General features: G+C 38.6%; 1 protein-coding gene and 1 long non-coding RNA gene across 5 annotated transcripts; one reads left to right on the forward strand and one right to left on the reverse strand.

Annotated features, from left to right (window-relative positions):
• The first annotated feature begins 280 nt into the window (after positions 1-280).
• Positions 281-3,219, forward strand: LOC142413916 (uncharacterized). The gene is made up of 3 exons (XR_012776930.1): positions 281-331; positions 1,669-1,712; positions 3,094-3,219. It is a non-coding gene; the product is annotated as an uncharacterized LOC142413916 (long non-coding RNA).
• RBL2 (RB transcriptional corepressor like 2) lies at positions 1,545-27,594 on the reverse strand. Of its 4 annotated transcripts, none has more exons than XM_075510621.1 (22): positions 27,308-27,594; positions 25,429-25,559; positions 24,027-24,227; positions 21,349-21,497; positions 17,218-17,346; positions 16,152-16,312; positions 15,982-16,046; positions 15,119-15,305; positions 13,014-13,180; positions 12,239-12,348; positions 11,207-11,310; positions 10,715-10,852; positions 10,045-10,209; positions 9,378-9,489; positions 8,460-8,732; positions 7,674-7,948; positions 6,933-7,109; positions 6,688-6,759; positions 6,164-6,281; positions 4,857-5,059; positions 4,250-4,417; positions 1,545-3,467 (listed from the first exon to the last, which is right to left on the reverse strand). In XM_075510621.1, the coding sequence occupies exons 1-22, from the start codon at positions 27,500-27,502 to the stop codon at positions 3,297-3,299; spliced, it is 3,471 nt and encodes a 1,156-aa protein (XP_075366736.1). In that variant the 5' UTR covers positions 27,503-27,594; the 3' UTR covers positions 1,545-3,296. The 4 variants fall into 4 exon arrangements, with proteins under 4 accessions (XP_075366736.1, XP_075366739.1, XP_075366738.1 ...); XM_075510624.1 differs by having other exon boundaries at positions 4,250-4,414; positions 21,349-21,413; positions 27,308-27,593; XM_075510623.1 differs by having other exon boundaries at positions 21,349-21,413; positions 27,308-27,593.
• Positions 27,595-27,881: the final 287 nt, after the last annotated feature.

A 27,881-nucleotide genomic window follows, 5' to 3' on the forward strand; every position in this document is an offset into this window, starting at 1 on the left:
CAATGGCAAGGCAGAATGATAGAATGATGTAGTAAAAATCATGGCTGAGTAAGTTTTGTTTGTCTTTGAGCTGTTACGGACCGCTGTAGGTCTGGTGAGAGGTCTCTCTGGTGAGATCTGGTGTAGGTCTGCTCCAAGCTAAATCCATGCTAATAGCAGTTTGCTGAAAAGAAAATAAATTTATTTACTTAAAGAATGCTAAATTTTGTTTAGCTTAGAATGAATAGTCTGAATTTTTTTTTTTTTTAGGTTGAGAAAGGGGAGAGAGCACTGACTATGATGTCTTCTGTGATCGAATTTGTGTATTAAAAGAAGCTGTTCCAGGAGCAAGGTAGGCGAATGAGTATTGAAATCAAATCCTTTCTCCTGAACTTAGCTGTCGCCTTTCCTAGTTACAGGTATATTGTTTAATGAAAAACTAAATTTAAAGTCCCTGCCAATACTTCAATAAAGTGGCATTTCTGAATATTGTCTTTGCAATTCTGAGCTCTGTAAAGAGCATTTCAGAAAGAGAAATACAAGTACTGCTCTAGCAGTCTTAAACAGTTAAGTTGCAGTTGGACTAGATGACCATTGTAGGTCCCTTCCAACTGCACTATTCTAAGTCTTCAAAGAAATGTTCCAAAGCTACTTGAGGGTTTTGTTTTGTTTTATTTTAATTGGGTTTACATACTAGATTTATTTGCACCCCCCCAGAACACCTCTGTTGAAGTAGCTTTTTTTAGCGTTTGTTTCGGAGCATAAACTACAAATTGTACATCTATTATTATTTACAGCTGCAGGTTACTAAACAACGTAGTTTCAGAAAGGGATAAACCCAACAGAAGCCGATGAAACTTAGTGCCGGGGCCACTGGGTAAAAATGCAGGGACAAACCAGTATGTACTTAGCTGTAAAAATACAGTACCTGGCTGCCACTGGCCAAAACAGTTCTTGACAACTTAAGAATTCTGAGAAATTTCCCTAATTTAGTTCAAACATGAGTATGTAGGCTTGTATGTATGAAAAGAATTCTGCTTTCATTGGATTAAAATGTGAGATCCTGTATTAAAAGCTCCTGCAAGGAAGATGTACCAGCTGGTTTTTGCACTAGGGTCCTCTTCCGCTGTGTAGCCTGGACAGCTGCCCTCCTCCTCCTCCTCCTCGGTGAACAGGAGCAGCACCACGGGCCCCTGGCTGGGCGTGGAGAGGCTCCCCAGTAAAGGCGGGCCTTGGCACGGTCCCTCTGCAGGCTCTGTGGTGCCAAGCTCTGGCAGAGCAACAGGGGGAAACGCATTTAGAACAAACACTATGACTAAACTGGGGCAAGAGTAAATCTTTTTCCTTGTTGTGTGACTCCTAAGTGTGATTCTTTAATTTTTTTTTAAACCATTAATTGCAATGTTTGACTGAAGTTCTTGCCATCTCAAGTCTGTCATGTGCCTTGTATACCCCAGCTATATGATCGCGTTGATATTTTCTTTGTGCACCAACTGGTCAAACCGAGTGTTTGAGAGCTGCAGGCTATTTTTAGCTTTGCACATATGGTGTTTTTTGCATACAAGAACATACAATTGTGAGTTTATAAGTTCTTTATTGAAAAATACACTTGCAATATTTTCATACAAAGTAAGGTAAATGGTACAGAGTAACAAGAATTGTCTGACAATTCCATAAATATTTTTACAGAAACATCTACACAATTTCTCGACTTCAGCCTTTTCATTATGCAGGTAAGAATGAAAGATGCTTTTATTTTACTCTAACTGAATTTACAGTGGAATTAAGTCCTAAATCTTCCCATTATTCAGAGGAGCAGGAATGAGTGGAAACACAGAGCTTTTAACTTTTGCTTCCTTGTAAAAACTTGGAGAATCCAAGTGTGCGACATTTTTACATTAACAACACTGTCCCCGGTTATGTCACTGAAAAGGAGTAAAATGGTAACTGTACCGGTTGTTAGTATGTTTAATGCTTTCCTAATAAGTCTGGTATTTTAGAACTATTTTAAATTAAAACAACTAATAAGTCTAATATATGCACCACTTTCTTATCCTGTTAGTAGGGGAGAGACTTCTCCCAGGCAGCCTGATTTTAGTCCATTAAAAAAAACCACCCCACCTCCCCCCCCAGCCCTGTCCTTTAAAAACAAACAAAAAAGCTAAGTATATGTTTTAACAGATGGACACCACTGTCCTTCTGCTGCATAAGCAAGGTGACCAGTTCCTGACTCTCAAGAAAAGAGATCTGAAGAAACAAGCGTACAAAATTCCTTGAAAAAAGCAACCATCCCTAGCTTCCTGCATATTACATCAAGTTAAAATGAATTCTTAATGCCATTTGCTGAAGAGGGGAGCTGTGGGATGTCAATTTGAAAATAAATACAAAAGTCAAATTGCTTCAATACAGAAAGACAGCTGAAGTCAGCCTTTGAAAAAAATATTCACATTTAGAAAGTGCCATTGCAAATATACAGCAAAACTAACCTGCCTTAAAAATGACGCTTCACAGCCCTATCAAAAGTGCCACCTCTTGAACGTGAGTTCACTTTAAAACATTGCACAGCTAAAAACAATGCATAAACGAAACTATCTACCTTTATACAACAAGGTGCCCAAACAGTAAAGCAAAACAACATGATGGTTTTCAGGGCACATGAAACATCCTGAATATGGAAAGGATCCATTCAGACAGCTTCCTTTGGGGCTTAAAAAGATTATTCCCATCTTCCCTTTCCAAGCAGAACTGGACTTTGCTAGAATATCACTTCTAAGTCATTATTTTTGTGGAGGCCGTTACTGTAAAAACCAAGACACTGTTGAATATGGTTACCTTGGTGCAGTGCTCCCACGTCTGCATGTATCGCTTCCTAGTCCAAAGGTGAAAATGGTAAAGCACTGATAAAAACAGTGCGAGTGGACTGGGTAGAGGAAATGGATTTAAATACCTGTTGCAGGGTAGAAAGCGTAGCAAAGCTGTATTAGGGATGGGGTCTCCAAGCACCAAAAAGCTCTTAGCTGCTTTCCGAAGCCAGGGCCTGGAGATGGATCACTTGCTGATGATTAGCTGGGTCACAGGGTGTGACGCGCCTCCTCGCTGTCCTGGGTGTTGCAGGAGACTCTCCTCCTGCCCCTTCCTGACAAGTACAAAGGCTCAGCGCAGTCTGGCAGGAGACGGGTCACGGCCAGGGCAGTGAGGTGGGAAGAGGACAGCCTGCCTGAAGACACTTGCAGAGGCCTGGTGAGTCCATGTGATGCACTAAGCAGCCCGGCCCAGTGGAGTGGCAGAGAGGGAATATCTGTGCTGGAACACCGGACTCAGTGAGACCCTCGGTCATTTGCTACGTCTTGTAGTCGTCTTAACAGAGCAGTGTGATTCTCCTGACAGATTCGCTTAGCTGGTGCCTCAGTACCATCTTCTAAGAGAATGCCTCTCTTCTTTGTTGGAGTTTCTCCAGTTCTAACCATGCTGTTAATTTCCTTTAGCCTCTGGAGAGAGGAGGGCAAAAAAAGTAGAATTATCTCTCATTATTGTGACCAGCAAAATATAAAGTGAACTTTTGTTAATTGCATTATGATGGGATTATGTATGCTCTGCTTCTGGAGATCTACGCTGTGCTTCCTGTGACAGACTAACCTTTTTAATCGCTCTACTGGTCTTTCCATTACTGTGTGCTAGAGTCTTACACAGACTCAAGCAAGCTTGTTGTTTCAAGGCATGTAGAGCTGAAAGGTCTTCCATCCATAGTTACGACTGTTACCGTACACCACAGATGCAACAACCCCTAGAATGAAGATGCCTCTCAGGGAAGATTTCTCCTTCATTCTTGGTGACCAGAGATGATGGGATTCGGCCTACTACATATTCACCTGGTGAGTCTTTGCATGTTAAGAGCCACGTGTTGGGGTTTTCTTCCCCCACTAGGTTGATAAGTGCATGTGATTGTACTTAATGTTCTGCTCTTTGAACAGTCTCCATACCACGTAACCCATCTGTTACCTGAAAGCAAAGGGTGCTATTGCTGCGCCTCCCGAGTCTTTCATGTGTACCAGTACAAAGAGTAACTTTTAAAAGTACACAAGTGGCTTGGACACCTAATTGCTTTACAGCTTCTGAGATACCCGAACTGACAGTTTGAAGAGCGTTAGGTGAGAAGGTACGTGTTAAACAATGTAAATGGGAAGGTGTGTTGCACAATCTTCTCTCGCTACCAAAAAGGAACAGTAGAATTAAGGATTTATAAAAGCAAACTAAAACCTGTTAGTCTCACCTTAGATGGGCTGCTGCTGAAATAATAGAATATTTTCTCTCGAGGAGAGAGAGTAGACTCGGTTTTGTGCGGCGAGATGTACACTGGGTGATTCTGGGACAGCTGTATTCTGCGAGGGGAGCCAATCCTTACGAACGGGTAGGGCGAGAGTGGAGGAGAATCGGTCTGCTCAAGAGAAAATGAAAATCGCTCAAGAGTTGGTATCTGATCTCAGGTGTTACTGCAGTATGGCTTTTGTAAGTTTGTCACCTTAAACACAGTTTAGTTTGTTTCCACTAATGTTGTACCATACATATATAGAACAGATGGAAGTTTTGTCATGTTATCAGGCCAGATTAGTATGTTTTTAATTTACTTCTCTAACACTGTCTGAGGCTGGCGGATGACGTTGCTCAGTGCTGTGTATTTCATACAGGAGGAAACAGCAAATAGGCATCGAAAGTACTTAATATTTCAGCAGCAGAGTATGTCCTTGAAGTGAAATTATGGTCATAAAAAACCCACAATCCCTTGAATTTGCTTACAGTGAGGTTAGCGAAGAGTACTTCACTGCATGTACGGTAAAAAAAGATCTACTTACTAGTGAAAAGCACAGACTTCAACTTACTGCATTTGAAGTATACTTCAGGGCAAATTCTTTAATCTGCTCGATGTAGATGTTGTTATAGAATTGTATAAGGTCCCCTCGCTCTTCCTCCTCAGTGTCACTGTTGGCACCTGTCAGTCGGGTTGGAGTAGGGGGAGCACTGTTGGGGTGTGGTACGGGCAGGGTGCTGCTGGATCGCATTACTGGGCTGGAGTCTCTGCTAGCTGTAAAGGTGAGAGCAATCTCTCCTTATTCAGCCTCAGCTGTTTAATGCACTTCACACAAAAACTGCGTTCCAGATGTTTAAATTACAGTATAGTGACTATGAATCTGGTGTCAATATCAGCAGTGCTAATTTTGTTCCCTTAGCACCTTTCCTTACAAAAAAGCAGTATGTTGTTAAAGACCGACAAACTGCTGAGTACATGTACAGAAACACATTTGATTTCTAACTTCTTACTGGATAAGCTGCAAGTGGCTTTTCTGTGTAAGCTGAGTTTCATCGCAATATAAGCAGAGCTAAAACTTCGTTTTTTCAGGCATTTGTGCTATACTTTTAACAGTGGCTCTTTCTTGTTGCCAGCTGGCACAATTTCAAATAAGGAACAGCAGTCTTTTCAGCTAGCAGTAGAAATATTTGGCTTGGTAATACTTCCTGCTGGGAGTATTAATGTGGGAAGCTGCAAAACAGATATAATTTCCCCTGTCTCCCTGCCACCTCTCTGTGACAGAAAACATTAATACCTACAGTTTATAGCCTCATCTATTAAATATCTTGAAAACTGGTGGCAGGAATATACAGCATCACTTAGTTGGTTTCCTTTACAAAAGTTAATTCAAGGAAAATGTGTCAGTTCAAATATCAGGGAAAGAGTCTTCAGAGATGTCCAGTATGCTAAAATAGATGCTGTGGGTGGCTGGTTTGTTCCTATTGCTGAGGACAGCCAGCTACTGCAAAAGAAACTGCTGCAGCTCTGTGACTGTGATAAGTAGAAGAGTAACTGTGAACATGGGCTAGCACTGACTTCCTTTTGTTCGGCCAAGATGTTCTTTGGTGTACAAACTGAACTCAGAGTTCAGGCCAGCCGTCATGGTAAACTCTTAAGGTAAGCTCATGTGGTGATAGATTCAAAACTGTCAAAGTGAGTGTAATATTGAGCTTGAGTTATAGCAACGCTTAAATGTTACCAACGTATTCTCAGTTGTGTCCAAGTTTACCAAAGAAGGAACTGCTTGGGGTGGAGCGACACAAAATCCAACTCTTACTTTATGCACACCGTTTTGGAAATGGAATTAAAACCAAACATCTGCCATCTGGAATCACTCACTTCTTTCTTTGTTTCTCTCTTTACTTCTGTCTGTAGGCGAGTTCTGCTGGCTACTGCTGTCGCTGCTGCCAGAGTGTCGCCGTTGTCTCCTGCCTTTTATCAGGACACTCCGATATACCTGCAGGGAAAAAGAAGAGCATAACAAAGGAAGGATGATCAGATGTGCAGTTACATAGTCAGGAAGCAATAGTCTGCATGATATATCTGCTTTTTAGAAACTTCATTGTGGTATCAAACTGCTTCTTACAGGGGAAAATACAGCCTCCTAAGAGGAATGTTATCCAATAGGTACTGCCTCCTTAGGTTTTAAGTAAAGATACTTTCTATTTTAGGTATAGTTTAGCATAAAAAGCTTTCAGTAGTGCAGGATTTTGGATATGACTGCTGTCTTCTGAGGAGGGTGGCTCACAGACTGCATTCATTTAATACTAAATGTTACTTTAAAAAGCGATCCATTCCTAAAATAGAATGAAGGCATTTTTAATAAACTGGATACCGCACTGCTTAATACTAACTGCACTTACATGACTCTTGGCTTGTGGTTGTGTCCGGTAGCAGCGCATAATATTCTGAAATGATCTATCTTCCTTAGTAACCTACGAGTAGACAAACAGACAAGGTTGTTAATTTTTCTGTGGGTTTGTTTGTTTGGGGGTAGTTGTTTGGTTGGGTGGTTTGGTGGTTTTTTTTTTTTTTGAGGAATTGTAATCTTTGGAATATTAAGTCTTCAAGAAGTTGTTTGTTTGCTTTTTCTTTATTCACACCTTACCTTAGCCATTACGTAGATGGCACACATCAGCAGCTGATCCAAATGTCTATCCATCATGATTTCAGGGCAGTGCATCAAGGAATACTCAAAACATGTCCAGATCTTTTTCCGCAGCTCGTCAGATATATCAAGTTTGACACAGAGATCTCGCAGACGAACGCTAGCTAAATGATACACCTGTTGAAATGGAGACTGTGCTTAGGGCCACAGCAACACTGCTTTTCTTACCCAGCTAAAGGGTAGTTCAGACCCTGTAGAACTTGTGCAAATGATCAGCCACAAGAAGAAAAACTAAATTTAACTTCTTTGCTTACAAGACACAGACATTCCCTGTACTGGTATGGATGCTAAGAAAACATATGAATTATCCTGAGTGCAGGAAGGGCAGTGCATAGACTATAGAAACCACTGTATTGAATAAACCAGAATGTCTCAAAGGTGAATTTCTCTCTTTAAAAGAGCCTTAAAGAAAATGGACACCTTTAAGTACCTGCTGGCCAAGTACATGATCTACTTCACAACTCGTGGTGGCTGCGGTGAAAGTCTACTCCTTTGCTAGTGAGAAGTTGCCTGCATAAGAAAACTATTCTTCAGGTACATCCATGAATAGACAAATGCTATAGATTAACTTTGAAATTGAATATTCTCTTATTATTACTAATAATAAGTACATATTTTAAAAATCACTGAAGACTTACCAAAATACAAACTCAGCAAAGCACACATTAGACTGAAAAGTACCTTTCTAAAGAAGAGTGAAAGTGAGCCCATCTTCCGAGGCCTGATGGATGTGGCAGTGATAAATTGCTGGGTTTGTCTTTGCTCTCCAGGAGAGATCTGCTGAACAGTTAACTGGCCTGGTAACTGCAGTGTTGCCCCAGTCATCTGAGTGTTCAGGGTACCAGCAAGAGTCTGGGCACTGAGAGGCTGAATGGCACCAGAGACAGCTTGAGGCTGGGTACCTACATTTACTTGGACTGGGAAGAAAGTTATTCCCCCATTTTCATTGGCAATACCTGTAATTCAAGAAAAAAAAGTCTGAAATAAGAGCAAGTTGTGGTGGGGGTGTGTGTGTTTGTGGTTTGTTGTGTTTTGTTTTTTTTTTTTTAAAGAATTCAGTAATTCTTTTATTAGTTGCTTATCACTATAACTGTATATTTAGTATATTATATATGAAATTGTTTCATCAAAATATTTTGGACTTTTCATCATAAGGAGACAAGAAGATAATTAACTTGAACTAAGCTTTTAATACTAATGCAACTTTCATCCTGTGCTAGTTCAGGAATGAAGGTGTACTAAAATAACATATTTTTATAAGGTAGATGTTGGCAGTCAGAACATCCTTGTGCTGTACGTGTTCTGTCTCTAAATTCTGTTCATCTATTCATACAATTCTTTCCAATTATGAATCCTCAAACGTACTTTTTTCTCCACTGGTGTACTGTTCCCCCCTCTCCCCCTTACTGTGTGCTAATACTCTGATGGGAACAAGCCTGAATAGTTCTACAGTAGCTTTTCTCTCACCTTGTACTGGTATTGTGACAGTTTGCCCATTATTGGCTGTTACGGTGGCAGTTGCCACTGTAACCAGTGTCTGGCCGGGCACTGGAGTTACTGACATAGCTTCAGGATTCATGTTCTGCACAGGCACCGTATTTACCACGGGCTGTTGGGAAACTCTTACTGGAGTTCCACTGTCAGAGGTAGTATCGTTATCAACAAACAGTCTTCTCCTTGTAGGATTGGCTGTAGGAGAACTGTATCTGTCATACAGGGTAGTTGGAGACGATGAAAGGCCTGTGGATCAAAAAACCACATATGTATAGAACTCCTGTTGTAGAATCCCTTATTATACAAATACGTGACAGAAATCTAATGAGAACCAAATTATGACATGCAAAGCTCTTCAGAAAACTTTTTTAACAATTCCTTATGTCTACATTTGTGGCTTACGGATTGCTTTTAGAGATGACAAACTCAAATAATGCTGTGTTTAATCATTTTCTGAGGTAATGTATTATGTTTTATTTTTCCAGAGAAAAAGTTTTGAGACTTCACATAACTAAATATATAGTGGAGCTTCTGTTCTGGTGTAACAACAAAGCAAACTGTCAAGTGCTACCAATTAGAACATAAGTAGTGTATGTCTATAAATATTATTTTAGGTATATACGTAGGTATACATACATATATGCTGTTCATAATACATAACCTCCTGAAAACACCCTCTCAGAACAGTATTTTGTTCACACTGAAATAATGAATGCATTGGTCTTAGACATCCAACTTAACTGTGTAAGTGCAATAGAAATACCACTTACAAATGTGTTTGCAATTAGCTGTACATTGACATTAAAGCAGCTTCCTTGCTGTACACCACTTAGATTTAAAAGTTAAAGCCATGGTCTAAGAAGCGTAAGTATGTTATGCTTAAAGTCTCACCTTTTCCTAGTCCTCCAGTTTCAGCGCGAACCTCATTTATTCGTCTTGGTGTCAATGGTGAACCTACAACACTACTCCCAGCAGATCTCTCAAAATAGTGAGGTGGCATTACCTAAAATATTTATACTTTTATTAGTGTCAGTATTGCAGACTGACTACATAACAAAAGCTTCTGCACTACAAATTTTGAACAGCAAAACTGGATGGGAAAAAAAATAAAAACAAGAACACTGAAAAACTTACCATAAGCCTAACTAAAGCTCTGTAGTGATTGTACTACTCTAGAAGATACAGTACTGTAATAATCTTTCTGTGACTACAATTTAAAGTCTTTTTACCACACTTCTTCTTGTCTAGTAATCTTTTCACATGTAAGTGACTGGTCCAAACCTTCCCTGCTTGTCTGTTTTGTTCACTGTTCTGCTACGCTGTGCAAATACTGGGTGAGAATCATCTCAGCTGCATGTCTCCATTGTGGATGTCTCTATAGAGATGTCCGTGAACAGACCAGAGCACACTACATTTACCATTTTCTCTGCACTGATTAGCTTGTAGGGTGAAACTGAAATTTGGACATGTAAAAGCCTCTCCTTCAGGGTATGACATCCACTCTCTACCATCCTGTCTGATTAGGAAAACTATGTAAAACATACAAAGAAGTGCTCACCTCTTCACAGCTAGGAACTTTGTTTTCATTATCTCTGATTCTGTCCCACAATACAGATTCCTGTTTCCATGCCATACTTTCCAAGATCTGTTCTTCAATATGATTAAGGTGTTTTACTACTTCCCGACAAAGGCCATCCTCTGCTCTAATGAAAACTTCAATTACCTGTAAGGTGGATAATTATGATCAACCTAAGGTACTTGTTTCACATATTTCTTCTTACAGAAAGATCTAATTCTAATTCCTGATTTTCAAGGAAGAAGAGATATTAGAAATGGTAAGGCTGCATTACTATGACTCAGTCATATGTTATCTTGCAGTTTTATTAGAAGACAGATATTTGCATCTTTCTAAACAAACATGTCAAGCACTGTTGCAGAATAGCTGTAACACTAGCTCATGATAAAATGACAATCCATTAGTTACTACAGAGACACTTGGCTACTGCTCCTGTGTTAAACTGCTAAAAGTATTTTGATTTTTAAATGCCCAAGACACACCCCAGAATGACAGACATTTGGGTAGTATTTTTTCCAATACAAAAAGGGGCAAAACTGAGAATGAAGGGTTAATGTGTGAGTTACCATCTAGGTAAAGAGATTACTTAATATAAGTAAGTCAATAGAGTACTCATGACTTGATAAGCATTTCTAGCTATCAAACACTTTACCTTATAAAAATGATAAACTGGAATGTCAAATATTTCAGTGATGAATGGGAAGTTTCCAGGTGGCTTGTATGTAAAGGTAATTATCTCAAGGCAGCATGCCAGCAGAGATCTATGAAACACATCTTGCTCCAGTATTGCCTGCAAGATAGTTGCAAATTTTAATACTTAATTTACAGTGTAACTATAGAACAGTAAAAGGCTTTCTATTCTGTCTCAACAGCAAGATTATCAACTTATAAAAAGAGATTTTACTTTGTAAGAGAACAGAATCCAAAATGAGACATATTTACTCATTAAAAATTTAATATACCTTTGTGTTTGCAAACACAAATGATTTATTGTATGCTTTTTCTTCCATTCGGGTGTACTTGCAGGCTACTTTTCAGAGATTTACCCTCATTTTAATTAGCTGTCTATTCTGCTCTACAACTGTTTTCCTTTTTTGTAGCTCCAGCTTTAAAAATGAGGTACAATTTGATTAGTTTTCCTTACAGATAAGTCCGTGTCTCCCAGTCTCCTCCTCTCTTGCTCAATGACTGACTCCAAGACCTTGTAGTATAGCACCTCAGCACGACGAAAATGCTTACTAGCAACATCTGCAGGAATTTTAAATAGAAACAATACTGTGAAATGCAATATAAGAATTACATTCTTTATCTTAAGCTATAGAGATACAACAATTTAATAGCTTGTGTGGATTTCTCTGCTGCTGTGGCTACAATGCATTCAGGACTAAATCAGTTCATTTGAAGTTAACTTAGGAATCCCTCTCCTATGCTGCACTGACTTGTGAATGCAGAGCACAATAACTTATTACTGAACCCAGATTTTGATGGAAATACCATATATAAGAACAATCTTTAAATTGCTATAATATAATATACATATTTCAACTTCAGAAAGTACATTGTTTGAAAACTATACCTATATGGATCCAACTTGCACTGTGCAACAGAAAACACTGAAACAGCTATGTTGACAAGAACAATTACGAAGTAAGTAAGGCCCTAGTAAGAAACAGGAAGGTCAAGAGCATCTTCCTGATTTTTAATCTGTCTTTCATGCGCTTCACGAATCTTGACAACTTTGCAAATAATACTTTGTGTTTATACTGGCAGGATTTTAATAATATCTGTACTAACCCATCCTTGTATTTAAGCCAAAATTGCTGTAGGACTTTTAAGGACTACAGTTAGGCAGATTTTTCATTACTGTCACAGAAATCCATGCCATTGCTATTTGTGTATTTGTGGGGAAGGTGGTACCCTTAAGAGTCCTTTTCATTTTACTTCTGTAGAACCAGAAGTATCATCAAATTTCAGTGATGTAAGCTAAGGCTGATTATAAAATTGTATGCAGGGTTGAAATTTGCCTTGCCTTAAGAATACCAGGAAAAGACAAAAGTAATAGAAAAGACTCCTGTGCTAAAGCATAACTTGTAAGTAAAACTGTAAGTTACTTATAAGAGATAAATGCGTTTACAAGCATTTTAATTCTTATCTGTATAAGTAAAATGTTTCCCACCTTTGGAAAAATTACTGAATTCTCCTTCAGTCTGCATGCTCTGGCAGTATACTTCATACATTTCTTTTACTCTGTTTGCAATAGATTGAGAAGGATCTCTGGAACATGCCCTGAAAATAAAAACTAAACATTTTCAACATACTAATCCTACTAAGACAAAAAAAACCCTCCCTGCAACTATTTTTATCACATGATTAAAGCATGAAACTCTAAATATCTTAGATAGCAATACAAACACACCCATATGTGCCTAACTGTATATATACTGTAAAGTGTCCACAGCATATTATTATTATTGTGTATATTGCAGTAAATAGGCACATCTTTTCATGATTGGGGATAAACAGCATTTTCCATGTGATATAAAAATTGTTTTAAAAATATATTGTACCTGAGGCAACAGTTTATCTACATGGAGAATAAATGTTATTTTGAATCTCCTACAGCATGGAGTCATTTGCTAGGTAGTGAGATTTGCTAAGTAGGAAGAAGAAAAGTCTTGAAAATTTTGTATTAGCAGTTGGCTGTTAGAGAAGCTCAGAACTGTTGGGTTTAAAGTGTTGTATGTTCTTATAGCCATCAATCTCTTAAGGACAAAGGTGTCTAAATAAAGAGAACAAAGTCTTTTGAAACTTCAGTGTCTTTCTGGGTCCTATTTTCCTCCAGAACCTTTCAAGACTGACTCACATTTTAAATTACACTGTTTAGCATTAACATTTGTTATTAAAAGTATTTAAAAAATAGAATTATTTGGTTAGCCAAGCACCAAACTTACCTGAGTATTTGCTCCAGATTTTCACTGGGGGCATTTTTCAGTCCTGCCAGCATCGTATGCAGGCGGCTCAAACTGTATGTTGCTATGGACACAGGTGTCACATATGGGTTGCTCTCTTTAATATACTTGCGGCCAGTAAGTGGGGTTGTAATCCTAAGTGTTTTGGACTAAAAATACAAAAAATAAGCATATAACTGTACATTATTATAAAACTTAGATACAGGTCATAACCTTGAAGCGTCTGTAGAATGCTTTCTTACCCTGTGTTATGATACGTGCCTAGAAAAAAAGAGCAGGAATCAAACAGCCCAAACTAGTTCATGTCTCAGATAAAAGTCAGCAATGAAAGATTGATGTGTGTGATTTGGATGTTTGTATCAAATAGTACTGTATAAACAGAGAGGATGTGACCTCACACTGAAATGCAGATACTGGGAGTGAAGTCTGAAACTAGGCCAATCGAACAAAAAAAACCCAAAACCAGAACCCAAAAAACCCCCAGCAGTCCCCTCCTATCCCTTGAGTACCAAAGGCAGCTGTAGCTCATAGGAGAAGTGTACTGAGCCAGCGTTTCCTTTCAGCAAGTTTAACTCTTACATGAAAAGCCCTCCTGAATGTAACAATTAGCATTTTAATTCATTTGCATCAGATCAATCCTTCATATGAAAATAATTTAACATGAAGGATGTTCCTTCAATTAATGTTCAGCAAAAATGATGCATCTTCTAATTATCTAAGCACACAATTACTTAACCAAGAAATGTTTTCCTTATTGTAACGAATACATCACATTTTGCAGTCTTTTCACCATGAAGTCCAGCTCTCAATACTCCTCCCATTCCTCCCCTGCCACTCCCAAGTGTTTTATTTCTGTCTCCATACCCTACCAGGAAAGATGGTTCCCCCAGCCCTGCCTTGGGCTCCCTGAAGCATCCAACAGCACAAGCATTGCAGCTGCAAGCTGCTGTCTTACAGGCCACACTGTTTCATCCCTACAGAAACCTACAGGAGTTATGCACCCAGAACTATGCCAGCAAAACAGTGGTTGATTATTTCTTTAAGTAGATCAGAAGCGAAGATTAAGTACTCGCACTGATTTTGCAGATAAGGTTATCTTCATCTTTTCTCTCAAGAACGTTGAAAGCCATTAACCAACTCTCAACTCTGGAAAAAGATCACATAACTATTTCAGTGATCTAGACTGTTTTACCCTTTTGCTCTCTGTAATTTAATGGTGCTAATACAGCTTATATCCTTCTTTATTTGCCTGTCTTTTATCCTTCTTCCTTTAAGATATCTTTTCCATCTTCAGGAACATTTTGATATTCTGTAACCATAGGTATATATGTCCGCATTCAAAGCCAGTGCCAGTTTTTCAAAAGCTACTCTAGTCACACAAAGGCCCTGATAATTTTATAGCTCCTTCTTCTTCACTTTATTGTTCTGAAACATGTAGTTTTCTTTATCCTCTCAAAGACCATATTCTATGCTGTTTTGTTAGTCATATATAAAGACATATCTATGTATCATGCTTTTAGGCAAGCAAGGTGAAAACCATTCCCTCCTAGTGATTTAACTAAAACTGTAAACATGTAATATTGACACCTGAAGCATATCTCTTAAAAGGAAACAAACAAAAAAAATGCATAGAGCAAAGCGTTGAGCAGCTTTGTGTATGTTAAACAAAAACCTGCATATAGGACAGAGATGTGAGGGAAGGGGAAGTTGGACAGACAGGTCCAGAGGGCCCCAACAGCTGCAGGACAATTCAGCACCGGCCAAACAACCATGGAGAATTGCCTGTTCTGTTGTGCTTGAAAATCTTTACCTAAAGGTACCTCTTCAGGTAATTACCTAAATATTCTCTACACTGGATTTAATCAAAGAAAACCCAAATGCATGGAGAAATTCTGTCCAAAAACCCCAAAAGTAAACAATATATCTAATCAATTACAAAATCTAACTCAGCTATGTTGTGTACACTCCCAGATCACCTTAAACAATAAAGATGGTAATCTTTTAGTAGCTGCTTCTCTTCATCAGACGTAGACTAACTCAACACATTCTCCATATAAAAACAGCAACACAGACCATGTCATACTCACCCTGTCAAAGTGCTGCTGCAAATTATGCTTCACTTGTACTCTTTCAGCTGTTTCCATTCCTGAAGTTGTATTCAAGCACCTTGTGAGAGTTCCAATTTCTTCATCTGCGTCCTCCCCAAGAAATATTCGCTCATCAAGATTTCCTACTGACAAAACATACTCCTCGTAGGCCTTGTTGATGGCTTTGCTACAGCAGAAAGGAAAAGACAGATACAAAACCCCCTTTATTCAGACAGTGCTTTGTTCACCTGCTTACTGAATGAACACAGTTCTGGCCTGTTGGAAGTCTACTTCAGAACTTCTTTTAACCCTGGCTTCAGCATTGGAGCTCCTTTAAAATCTACAATATCTTAAACATGACACTGGCAAGGGCATTATTGTTCCATTATATCGGATGGCTTGCCATTTAGTATAGCTGCGGAAGGGACATAATAAAACACTGAGAACTCGTAGTTAGCTGGAAAATCCCCAAAACTTATGCAGCATCACATCATCATAAACTACGCTTACGATTTTCATACCATTTAAAAGAAAGTAAGTTCTACTCTTTTTACTCTACTCTACTACTACATCTTTTTCATACTAATGCTTTGAGTTATCTACAAAAAAAAAAAAATTGAGGAAACATAGAAACATAAGAATAAAAGCAGACATCAAGTAACACCATCCTGAAGAATCATTCCTCTTTCAAATATGCCTCAGACCTCAAAGAAAAGGAACTGAAACACAATGTAATGTATAAACTTTACTAAATACGCGGGTCAACTAGCTAGTATTACTGTTAAGATACAGATAATAATGCAAGTGCAATTGTATTACAGAGGGATACTAATGCAAACCAAACCACAAATACAGTGACTCACAAGCTATCTCCAAAGTTCCCAGGATCTAGAAATCCAGTCAGATTTTCATCTTTTCCTTTTAAAAGCTGTAAGACAGTTAAGAACAAAGGATGGACATTTCGGTTCTTAAAAAGCTTTTGAAAATAATGAGTAAGGAGAAATTTTTCTACATTACAAATTTATTGACCAACCTTTTTGTCAAAAAGTTTCCGAATATATGGCTTCCAAAAATGTTCCTTTATGCCTTTTGCTTCTAAAACTAATCCATAATGTAATGAACACAGTTTTTCAATGATGCAGGGAGGATCAGATGATACTTTATAATCCTTACTATGAAAGTCTTCAGGTAAACCTACAATTAAGAATACTATATTATTTAATTTTGCAAATCCATATCCTGTTTTCTTATTAAACTTAAATTCTATGCTGTGTAGTCTAGGTAGTATGAAATTAAAAGGGTAAACTAATTAGTGCCCTTGAAAGGAAGACTAATTATATAATACCCACTCAATTTGATAATGTTATTAAAAGTCAATTTTGAGTCAGAGGTTTAAAAAAATTAGATATTGAGTGATAAAAATTAAAAATATCAGTTCTAATAGAAAATTGATCAAACACTTGTGAACTACACTACTCATTCAAATTTGAGATAATGGTCCCAGTTCACATCCAAACCACTACAAAGTAAATGTAAATACTGTACAGCACTGAAAATGTATTGTAAGTCTGGAAAGCATTACATCAGAAATTCAATAGAAGCTTCCATTTCTGAAGAACAGAATTTCTTCTGAACTGAATTTGAACTGAATTTCTTCAGGAGAACAGCAGCAACCCAGAAATGAGAGAGAAACAATCAAGTTGCCACTCTCATATTTGAGCACTGGATCTTTCCAAACTGCTGCCTCACGGGAACTCTCCAGTCTGACTGTGTTCAATAACGACTGGTCACTATGCACTTTCACTGACATTAAAAATGTCATTAACTGAAATCTTTACTTTGGAACTTCCTTCAATGGTATTTCCAGAGTAAATTAAATTCTTGACTTACTATGTTATTGACAAAATTCAGTAGTCTGTTATTACATACTACATCAATAGAAATCTAACTGTGTAGCCAGATACAGAAAATACTAATTCCCACATATTTCAAATCAATATTATTCAACTTATCCTCTGCCACATAGACTCATACTGGTTTCAGTAGCCTTAGAAGTTCTTGCAGATTTTGGATAAAGATAGATTTTTTTTTCACCATACCTTTAAAATTAGGATTCAGAAGTTCTTTACGGTTAGGACACTGGAGAGCATTTCCATACACTAGATCCAAAGCACATAACAAGAGATGGTAGGAATTGACCAAGTCATCGCTGATCATAGGAAAATTACCTTCAATATTAGAAAGACGTAAGACATTAATTAAAATTAGCATTGATTTAAAATTCTTTTAACCAAGAAACTGTTGAAATTTGTATTACAATCAATAATGGAGTCTTAGAAACACAGACTTTGGTGACGATAAATATCTGGTTAGAAATGCAGGTAGTAAAACAGACACACACTTAATAAAATATAGCAAATATAATAGTAAAATATGGTTTCAGGAACAGCAGCAATTGTGTAGGAACTCAAATATATTGTGCTGTTTTGAAAACAAACCTTACCAAAATGTTGATAAACATGATATTGCAGGCTCCCTCATCCACAGTAATCTGATTAATCAGTGCATAAATAACTTGAAGCAGCATGAACTGTATAATGCAAACTGCCTCAAGAAAGAAGAATTTGTTACCATAACTCTGGCAACACAAGCCCCGCTGTCTGGCAGTGTTACGTCCTTCAACAGATTCTTACTCCGTCTGCCTGAAGCAGAATCTTGTTCTAAAGGCGTATAAGGGGGAAGAATGGGTTCTGACTGAGACTGTCCTTTCCCCCAATTTTGCATTGCTGTAAAGTGTTGCAAAGAACTGTAGCTTTTGCTAGGCTAGACCCAAATGTTCAGATGTCCTAGAAAAAGCAAGCACCGCCCCCTCCTTCCATTCCCCCCCATTCTCCAGAATGAATCTATATTCAACTCAAAGTCAGGAGATTATTTTTCTTTACCAATCTGTTTTCTTCACAAAAATTTTGTTGGGGGCATGCTCATTATAAACAGTAATAAATTTAATTTTATTTCTCTTGTGCTTTGCAAAAGAGTTAAAATGTGTATCTCTGATCTGGTTTACAATGTAGCTTTATTTCGTATATCTCTAAAGTATTTTTATTTATCATCTTCCTGTAGAAAATAATCCTTGTAACCTCTTCACTCTTTTATCACCTTTCACAAAGATTATATTCAGATTCATTACTCTCTACTGAAGTCATTTAGGTTTATGATACTCCTTTAGAGGAATGGCCGTAGCTAAAAACAGTCTTGTAAAATAAACGATACCATTGATTAATACCATAATTCACAATTCCATTAATTTATATGCACAGCATGATTTTCTATCACTCTTTCAATACTAATAACTCTTCTACTCTTTTTTTTTTTTTCAGGTAAGCTCCAAACCACTTAGCTGAGCCCACCATGAAGAACAGGTTTAAATCCTTGAACAAATCTATCATATAGTAATAAACTCACTTAGAACACATCAAAATGTATATATGATTAAGGAATTTCTCTAAATTGTGCTGTTACTTTTCTACCAGTAACATACCAGTTTGTTCAAATTTATATTCAATTTTCTGATTCCATGTTTGTTAAAAGAAAAATAATTTCAATGCAGATAACTGAAACTATGTAAAATAATGAAGCCTACATGAAATTTGAATTAACTTTACACATTTATCAGTTATTTCCAAATCATTAAAGGTTCACAGCAAAACAATGAAAGTCCTAAATACAATAGCAAAATGTTAATCAATAAAAATCTTAAAGAAGTAACTCTTGTAACATAGGTTCACTTTCATAACCATGAAGTCTAGCATGGCAATCATTACTGTCAGCATCGTCAAAAAGAAATCTAATTTTACAGTACCAGTAGTTTCATACAAATGATTTGTCAATGACATTTCAAACAATAGCTTGCTACTCCCTTTCACAACCTAGTACCAAATAATAAGAAAGTTATCTCAGTGCAGCAGATATATTTTTTTTCATTTCCATTTTAAAGAAAGGAAAAAAGTCAACATAGAGAGTTTAAAGATAAATTCTTACAAATAGTATGCAAGAATTGCAGTATCGCTAAACAAAGTCGCTATCTTACTTTGCAGTGTATACCAAAGGTACGAACAAGACCTGTACTTTCTGCATCTGTGAAACTGAACGCAATGATCTTCAGGCTTGCAGAAATATCACAGAGACAAGCCTGAACTTGCCACTGATGTGCGGTTGCCATGATAAGGATTACTGCCAACCCTCAAAACACAGTGAACAAAACTTAACATGAATATTTAATGCCTTAAATGGTCAACATTTAGTTTTCATTTTTGTGCTGCCACACTTTAATAAACTTACTGCTAGTCACTTACTAATTTTACAGTTTATAATTACTGTACATTTTTCTTTTTCTTGTAAAATTTAATTGGCTATGTTATCAAGATGGTATTCTCTACAAAGTTAATTTGTATGTGTGAAACTGCTCGCTAATTAACATGTAGTTAATTGATGATGTAGTTACTCAAACATATTAACCAATAATTTAGCAATAGGAAGACTCACAAAGTCCCTTTGCACCTTGTCAACTTGTCCAATCTACCCACAGAAGTGGGGATTTTATAGAAGGGAAAAGAAAAATCTGTGATTTTTCAGACTGACCTGCTTACTCTCTCAGCTGCCTAACTGTGCTAAAGAAGCAAAGTCCTGAGTGACTACGTACAGTACTAACTCTCCTCTGGACTCAGCGGACTATGAAGAGGTGTTTCTTACTACTTGAGAGAGCTATTCTGGACTGAAAAAAAAAAAAAAAGGATGAAAATCATACTGTGTTTCAGGGTTGCAAGCAACGTACTTGTTCAGGAAAAATTTCTGTTCCCCAGCAAAGTGGAATTTGCAGCCTATTGGAAAAAGGCATCTTCTACATAAGATACAGTGTTCAGTACAGCACTCGTGCAATACCACACCCTTCTTGATCTTTGTACAAAGGAGTGATGGTGAGGGTCCAGTAATATTGCCAGTAACTTTTCCAAAAGGGAGCTGCTGGCAACCCTCTGCAATGTGGCACAGTGTAGAAAGAAAGGCTAATCTGTATTGAACAAAATTAGTACCATATAATTCAATATTGTGACAGCCTACTCTGTCCTATCCTCAAAAGCAGCCAATTAAGGAAATCACAGCATGCTGCAGGAATCTTAACACTGATTCACTTTTAAATTGGAAAAAACTACCCCACCACACACCCCAAAACCAAAACAAAATTCATTTTATCCCTTTCCTTGTAGAAATTAAACTATTAGTTTTCTTCTACTAGAAATTATCTTCTGAAAAAATATAAAAAGTCTCTGGAAATTATCAATGGACCTGAATCTACAAAGACGTTCTTTCAGTGAGGAATATAAATCTTGTCTTTATTTTCCTCAAAACACTGTCTTACTTATACAGAATTCTCAGTGAACACTCGTCCAAGCCGTACTTGAATAAAGCCCTAGGTATGCAGAAATTCTTTAAGACACAGGTTTGGTGAGGAAAGACTTTAGACTATATGTGATATGACTGAACAACTTAAGCCTAAAATAAGGATTTAATCCTGTTCCCTCCTGTGGCTCTTGATGACATCAGTTGTTACCAAGAAAAACTGCTGAAATCCTCTGCTATTCTTATTAGCTTTAAGGCTGCTCTTATGATAAAGGTTATATATACATTGCAATATATTGTCTGTTCATTGCATTATTTCTACAGAAGCATATTAACACAGGATCCCCTTACACGTTCCAAAGGAAGCTGAGTCTTCAAGACTGTCAGCTGTTTATATATATACTGCTATATCCAAAATGCAAGAGAAAGTCACCCTTGCAAGACAGGCATATGCAGACCTATTTAGTAATGCATATGGTTATTTGATACAGTGGCTGTGTGCTCATTTTTTAAAACGGTAGGGGGGCAAAAAGGCTATCAAAATAATTAGAAAGCTATCTGTGATACTAGCATGAAAATAGTCATGCCTAGAGTTTTATGACAAATTTTTACTAGGTTGTAGGAAAAAATTCATTAAATTATTCATAAATTATTTTCAGTGTTGCGGGCAACTTAGGAGGAATTTAAATATTCTTTGTTCCTAGTAAACATATGTATATAAACATGTGTATTCTGAATTCAGAAATGCCTGTACCTATTCAGTGTTTAAGAACTGATATAACATAATGACTAACAAAACCAGGTTTGCAGTATTTAATCCCTTTCCAATCTCTTACCTTTTGCATGAACAAACAGCACCCAACAAAACTGGAAAACTTCAGTCACAGTACATGGTTGTCGTCTTTTGGGGAAAAATACAGCAAGAAGACACCCAATAAGCTCAATGAATGAAGACTGATAGAACATCATACAACATTCAGTCATTCTAAAAGAAAATGAAGCTTTACTATAGTGTGGCCAAAATCTTAAACCCTTCCCACAAAAACCTGACTAAAGGAAATAAAGCAAGGCGCACACTGGTTTAGTGCAGACACAAGTGGAACACCAGTCTCAGTCTGCATGTAATGATTTCAGTGTCACTATGGCAGTCCAACACAGCAGATTCCATTACAAATAGGCCAAGACTTGAGCAGAAAATCACTGTAAATTTAATGTTAAACATGGCTGGCCTAAATGTTTTCTTTTAAGGCAAAATTATGATCTTAGTTCCAACAAACAGGTGAATATCTGAATTTAAAATCTACAGAAAATGTTATTTCTGCTTTTTCATACAACAAATGGTACATATAGTCAACTGAAATAATTTGAGAGCCAGAGCTGAAATTCCTTCTTCATAAGCATTCTGAGTAGTATAAGCATGTATACATGTTCTTGGAGGAACACATTACACAGCGTGTTGATATTAATATACTCAGTACAGGCAAGACTTTCAGAACTGTGTGTTCACAAGAGTGTCATCTATGTACTAACATAAAGCATTTTGTATAGGATTCTATATATTATACAGAATTTTGAAATATATTAAATGTTTATCAGAACCAAGTTCCTCTGATGGTCTTTGTTTAAAATGCTTTCAAACAAAATATAACTCATTCATGAGGCCCCTTCTTAAATCAAAAGTTTTGCAGCTATTGAGGATTTGTTATTTCTTAATACTGCCACGTATACCATACTGGACAGTTTTCCTAAATCTCCTTCCTACTTTCACATTTCTGGCTAGTAAGTTCAGTTTGTGTTCTTGGTAACATAAAAGTCTTGACAAAGGAATCAACTCATCCAAATTTTTTTATAACCCCCCCCTCCTAAATCAGAAACTATGATAAAGTATTTACTGTGTGGATTTTAAAAAAACAAAACAAAACAAACAAAACCAAACCTAGCAACCTCCCCTAGCACCAACTTTTATAACTCCACAGCAATCACTCCTTGTTTTCATATAGCATAGCACTGGAAGTGCTATTTCGTATATTGCAGCTCATCCCCAGGACAGAAGAACATTAAAGCAGCAAAGAAGGTGGCACAGAGATATGTTTTGTCCAGTATTATCACATCCCTTCTAGGTTTTTTTAAAGTATAGTTGTGTAATTTAGATTGTAAAATAGGCACATGAGTCTCAAAACCAAGCAATATTTGCACAATGTAAATAGTCTTTATCAGATTTTCTCTGTTTCTAGAAGCATTGCTTGCTCTGTAAGGCTGTATTTAATGTTATTTATTTCATTCAGTATTATGTATTTAAGTTGGAAATTCTTTCATTCAGGCCAAATTAATTGGTGAGGCCACATTCTTTTCCATTTCTCCAGTAGTTTGTTCAGCCTTAATCTTTTATTTTCTTATTTAGTTATTCCATCATGTTATGTAAAGAATAGTTTTAAATGTCAAAATTAACATACATTTCACACAAAAATTACTAAGTATCATCTTCCAACTTAATCTTCAAAATTACTTCACACCTTGCCATCCAAGCTAACCAACTAGCAGGGTTTACTCTTCTAATCATAGAATTTTATATGCAGTATATTTTAATTTCAATATTTTATGCAAATATTAATCTCACATAACTCCATTCCATCTATAGTCTAATTCCCATTTACTCACCTTTTGCATTCTCCAACAAAATCATTTAGGCACAATCCTCTCTTTTTTTATAGATTAAAACACATTTGGTTACAAATGCCACTAAGCGATGCTCAAAAGAATATCAAGGGGGAAAAAAAAAAGCACCCCAAACCCCAACTGAGAAATAGCCTGTAAATATTAGAAAAAGTAAAAGAAAATTAAACCCCACCTCCTCACCCCCTCTAAAAGCAACCAAACAATAGCACTTCACAGTAGTGAAGATGAAAGAAATAATGAAAGGGAATAAATCAATCTCTGCTAACTACCAGGTGAAATCACAGGTCATGCTAAGTGCTGGCACAAACAGACAAAATCTTGTTAAGATCAGAATAACCAAAAAAGAAGACTAGCACTTAATTTTCACAGCACTCCTAATACAAACAGTAACAAAGAAATAAAGCTTCTACTATAAAGTAAAACATCCAGAAGATCTGCATCTATGAAGAAAACTATGGGAATTACCAGGCAGTGAAACAGGCTGAGTTGGTCTATGAGCTATGGAGGCTATACAGATTGTACAATGATCTTTCAGCCTTTCCCATCTTAGAAATACTAATACTTTTGTCTACAGACTGATTTTAATCTCTACCCTTTCCCCCGCCCCCCAAATCATAGAACCTTAGCAGCTTTGGGATTTTCTGCACCCTGTCAGATCCAACAAACTGAAAAAAAGATTAAAAAATTACTGCGAGCAAGGACAGACAGACCAACTCCGATGTTATAAAGAACTACTATGAAAATGCAGTCAAAAAGACAACTAAAACAACTGAGCAACTTCATTATATTTCTGTAAGAGTAACACTCTAAAATCAGTCTGGAAATAACAGAAACATACCTCTGTTTTCTTCCTCTCTGTTGACGGGGTTGATCTTCTTGAGGATATCTGAAAATGTCCTGAAAAATGGGCTCATACTTCTTAAAAATTACTGCCGAAACTGTAAAGTTTCTCTCTAATCTCTCAGTTCGTTCTCTGAATTGGGAGGGTAGATTTGCCATGTCTTCCCACTTTTTCATCTTGTTAAAAAACTCAATCAAGCTGAAAATACCAAACGAGTTAGATCTGAAAGTAGGGGTTTTTTTTCAGAAATATACTATACATTTTCAACAAAAGTGCAATTTCTACTTCCCAAACTACTGATAAAATGGCGGAATTGCAAACATGACAACGTACTCAGAGCTAGTCCTTCACCCATAAACAAGGATGAGCTCAGACAGTTTGCAAATATCCTCAGTTGATGACCATGTTAACTATACATTCACAGTTCTTGTTTTTTCCTCACAAAGACACAATCAGCTCCAACAGTCAGATTACTCTAAAATCAGATTTCTCTCATTTTTCTGAATAATTTATTAACTTAAATAAAACAAACTCCGAGTTCTACAATGCTAAGAAGATTCTACGAAGTATGAAAAAACCCTAAGTTTCAGTAAATTTCACTTCATAAATTTGGCTTTCATTTATTTTTCACTCCTTTATCTGTACCTACTTTTTCAATGTTATTAGTCTTTGATGGTCCAGATCACAGAAACAATTTATCCACATTCAATTCCCTGAATGTCTGATTAAAAAAAAAAAAGTTTTTAAAGGATCACTTTTGTATTGTTTAAACCAATAGCAATGCTCCAACAGTAAAGGAGATAGTGAGAAAAAGTGCATAAGAACATTCTTTTTTTTTTTTTCCCCAATCTTCTAAATTGTTACAAAACAATCAGATCACTAATAAAGAAAGTCAATTGTTTCAGGAAGTTTTTCTTCATTGCTTTACGGACATAAATATTTGATGCAAATTTGTTTATCAGATTCTGACATCACTTTGGTTTCATAAAGCAAGAACATGTGAAAAGTGAAGTCTTCTTACCAAAAAAAGAAGATAAATTGTGTGAATATTTTCAGAGCCAATTAAAAATGGTTTCTCATATGAGAAGTTCACAGTTTGCACACTCTTCAAAAATAGACTATTCTTCAGGGACTGTTTTCTTTCTCCTTTGAAGAGAGGGAAGGCAATCTCTGATTTTGAAAACCAGTGTTTTTACAACATAGTAATGTCCAAACAGAACTGTCCTACTTCTGTAGCAAGGAGCTATAACACAAAGATTCTGGTGATATAAATTCTATCTTTAAAAGCAGGAAACAAGAAAAATGTTTAGCCTTTGTTCTCAATTTCTAAATTTCACAAGCTGATAAGCAGTCTTTGAGATTTTCTAAGTGTTTAAAATTAGCAAAATGAAAAAATTACCTTTGTTCTGAACAGCGCAAAATTCTGGTTAAGGATACATAATTTCCCTCCGCTGTCCCTCTGCTCACAGTTGGAACTGCTTTTCTGCAAGCCACATACAAGGCACATGCTAGCCAATGCAGATCATTTCCCTGTGAATGAAAACATAAGGCATCTAAAAGACTTCATTGAAAACAAAAACATACTTTTCAGCTACGCACCCAACATCAAGAAAAAGGATAGAACTGTGTCCTAAACTCAGGAAGTTCAACCAATGACAAAGATGATCCATTGTTTCAAAGTTCTGTTGAGCTACTTTGTGTTTTGAACTACCGAAAAACAGGTGTTAAAGAGATACTTAACATTGAACTGTGTCAAAACTAAAATTACATTGTTAATAGTTAACTTTATAAATGTCACATTTGACCCAAACTTTAACAATATATTTTTAGTATTACTCTTCTCCTATAATAACATTTTGTACTGCCTTGGTATGACAAAAAAAAAATATAAAAGCTACAGTTCCTTGCTACCAGAACACTCCTGCCCTGAAAGACAGTGGGAACAGAAAAACATAGTTTCCATTTTTCTCTGTATTACACAACAGAACAATTACTCAATCTGGTATCTAAAGACAGAAATTAATTCCAAGGAAAACCTGTCTAATCTTATTCTCCCTCTTCGATTAAAAATAACGTTTTAATGGGAAAAAAAGTGGTAAAAAAAGGGGCACAGAACACTGAATTCGATGCTGTGGGTTTCTTGGGCTACGTGGTATCATGGGGCCAGATGAGCACACACCGTCGGGGAAAACGCAAGTTTTCTTTCTGAGCTTCTCAGCCCGTTTCTGGTGGTGACAAGCAGCGTGTGTGACAAGAGGTGCTTTCAGACCAGAACACTTCCTTCCTCCGGCAGACGCGCACAGCTCCAGGCACCGCAGGACTAACCACCTTCCGCGTGTGCGAAGCCGCCTTTAGCTCTGCACTGAGAGCTGCCTGGTTATGGAAAGGGAAGCCCTGAAGAATTCCGAACAACTCTAGACAGACATGCTTTTCTCATAAGCGCCACCTTTATTTTTAAAAAGCCACCCGGTAAAAGGCATGTCCCAAACAAAGCGGGTGCGTCACTTCATGTTACCGTTTTAAAGAACGGTGTTACAAAACCTGCACGCCTTTAACCATCCACGAAGTTTTGTGCCATGTTCACGCAAAACCAGATTTATTATAATCGCACTGAAAGCATCCACACGGGCAATTGAACTGCTACTGATAAACGTTCACCGAGATAACTATGCTACATTTGTCAGCTACACAGCTGAAAGCAGGAAGACTGGAGCGATACGATCGCTTTTATTTTTAACGCCTTTTCACCGCTATAACCCGGGATTATGATGTTTTTTCCCATTTCAGAGCTGGAGAGCACGGCTGCGCGGCCGCTCGCCGGCGCACCCCCGGCAGCGGGCGCCCTCTGTGCGCGACGGCGGGCTGGGCCCGCGGCCGGCGGCAGCGCCGCTCCCTGGCGGGCGTGAGGGCCGAGGCCGCGATCACGTCGCGGGGGGAGCGGGGCGCACGGGGGGCCTGCCCCTCAGCGGCGCTTCCCACGGCTGAGGCGCGACCCCCGAGCGCGTCGAGGGCTGACGGGACGGGCCGAGGCCGCGCTGCGTGGGCGGAGAGGGGCGGAATGTGCCCTCGCTCGGCTGCGAGCTAACGCCCGGGCGGCGCCTCCGCGCCGGGCGGTGTGAGGGAGAGGCTGTCGCGCCTCAAGGGCCGTCCCCTTCCCTCCCCCCCCGCTTAACCCTCTCCCTCCCGCCGGGCTGTCCGCCCAGGGCCGGAGGCCTCAGCGCGGCCGCTGCCCCCCACCCGCCGCCTCAGCGCGGCCCTCCGGCCCCGTCGCCCCCCACCTCCAGGGTGTAGTTGCGCTTCATGCTCTGGTAGCTGAGCCAGGCCTCGGAGCGGGCGCGCTCGTCCATGTTGAGGCTGCTGCAAAGCTCTTCGTAGCGCTGCCGGGTGTCCCCCTCCTCGGCCGGCGGGGAGGGGGCGGCGGCGGCGCCTGCCCCGGCCCCCGACTCGGCGTCGTCCTCCTCCTCGCCCGGCATCCCGCACCCCGGCGCTAGGGGGCAGCGCCGCCCTGCCGCACACTGCGCTTGCGCCGCCGCCCCTCGGGGTCGCGACGCGCATTCGAATCCAAACACCCCGGCGCCGGGCCCCGCCCCCGCCCTCCGCCGCGCCGCGGCCTCTCATTGGGCGGCGGGCGAGCGTCCTCCCCGTCCGCGTCCTCGCTGTGCGCAGGCGCTCCGCGCCCCGGCGCCGCCACAGCCGTCCCCTCCCACCACGCAGGGCGGCAGCGCGCCCTGCCCCTGCTCCCAGAATGCAGCGGGAGGGAACACTACGCGCTCGCTGTCGTCACCGCGTACACGTCAGGGGCAGCGGGAAGCCCCGGGGCGGTGTTACGTGGCGGAGGAAGGCCAGGAGAGG

Source organism: Mycteria americana, chromosome 8 (assembly GCF_035582795.1).
Source record: "Mycteria americana isolate JAX WOST 10 ecotype Jacksonville Zoo and Gardens chromosome 8, USCA_MyAme_1.0, whole genome shotgun sequence".
NCBI lineage: Eukaryota > Metazoa > Chordata > Aves > Ciconiiformes > Ciconiidae > Mycteria > Mycteria americana.

Bases quoted from the DNA above. Each gene is read 5' to 3' on its own strand.
- RBL2 (XM_075510621.1), bottom strand. From the start codon at position 27,502: ATGCCGGGCGAGGAGGAGGACGACGCCGAGTCGGGGGCCGGGGCAGGC. The intron at 11,311-12,238 runs GTGGGAAACATT...AAATTCCTGCAG, and splicing joins ATTCAGTAATTTTTCCAAAG to ATGTTGCTAGTAAGCATTTT. The intron at 10,853-11,206 runs GTAAGGAAAACT...ACTATCTTGCAG, and splicing joins TGGGAGACACGGACTTATCT to GCAATACTGGAGCAAGATGT.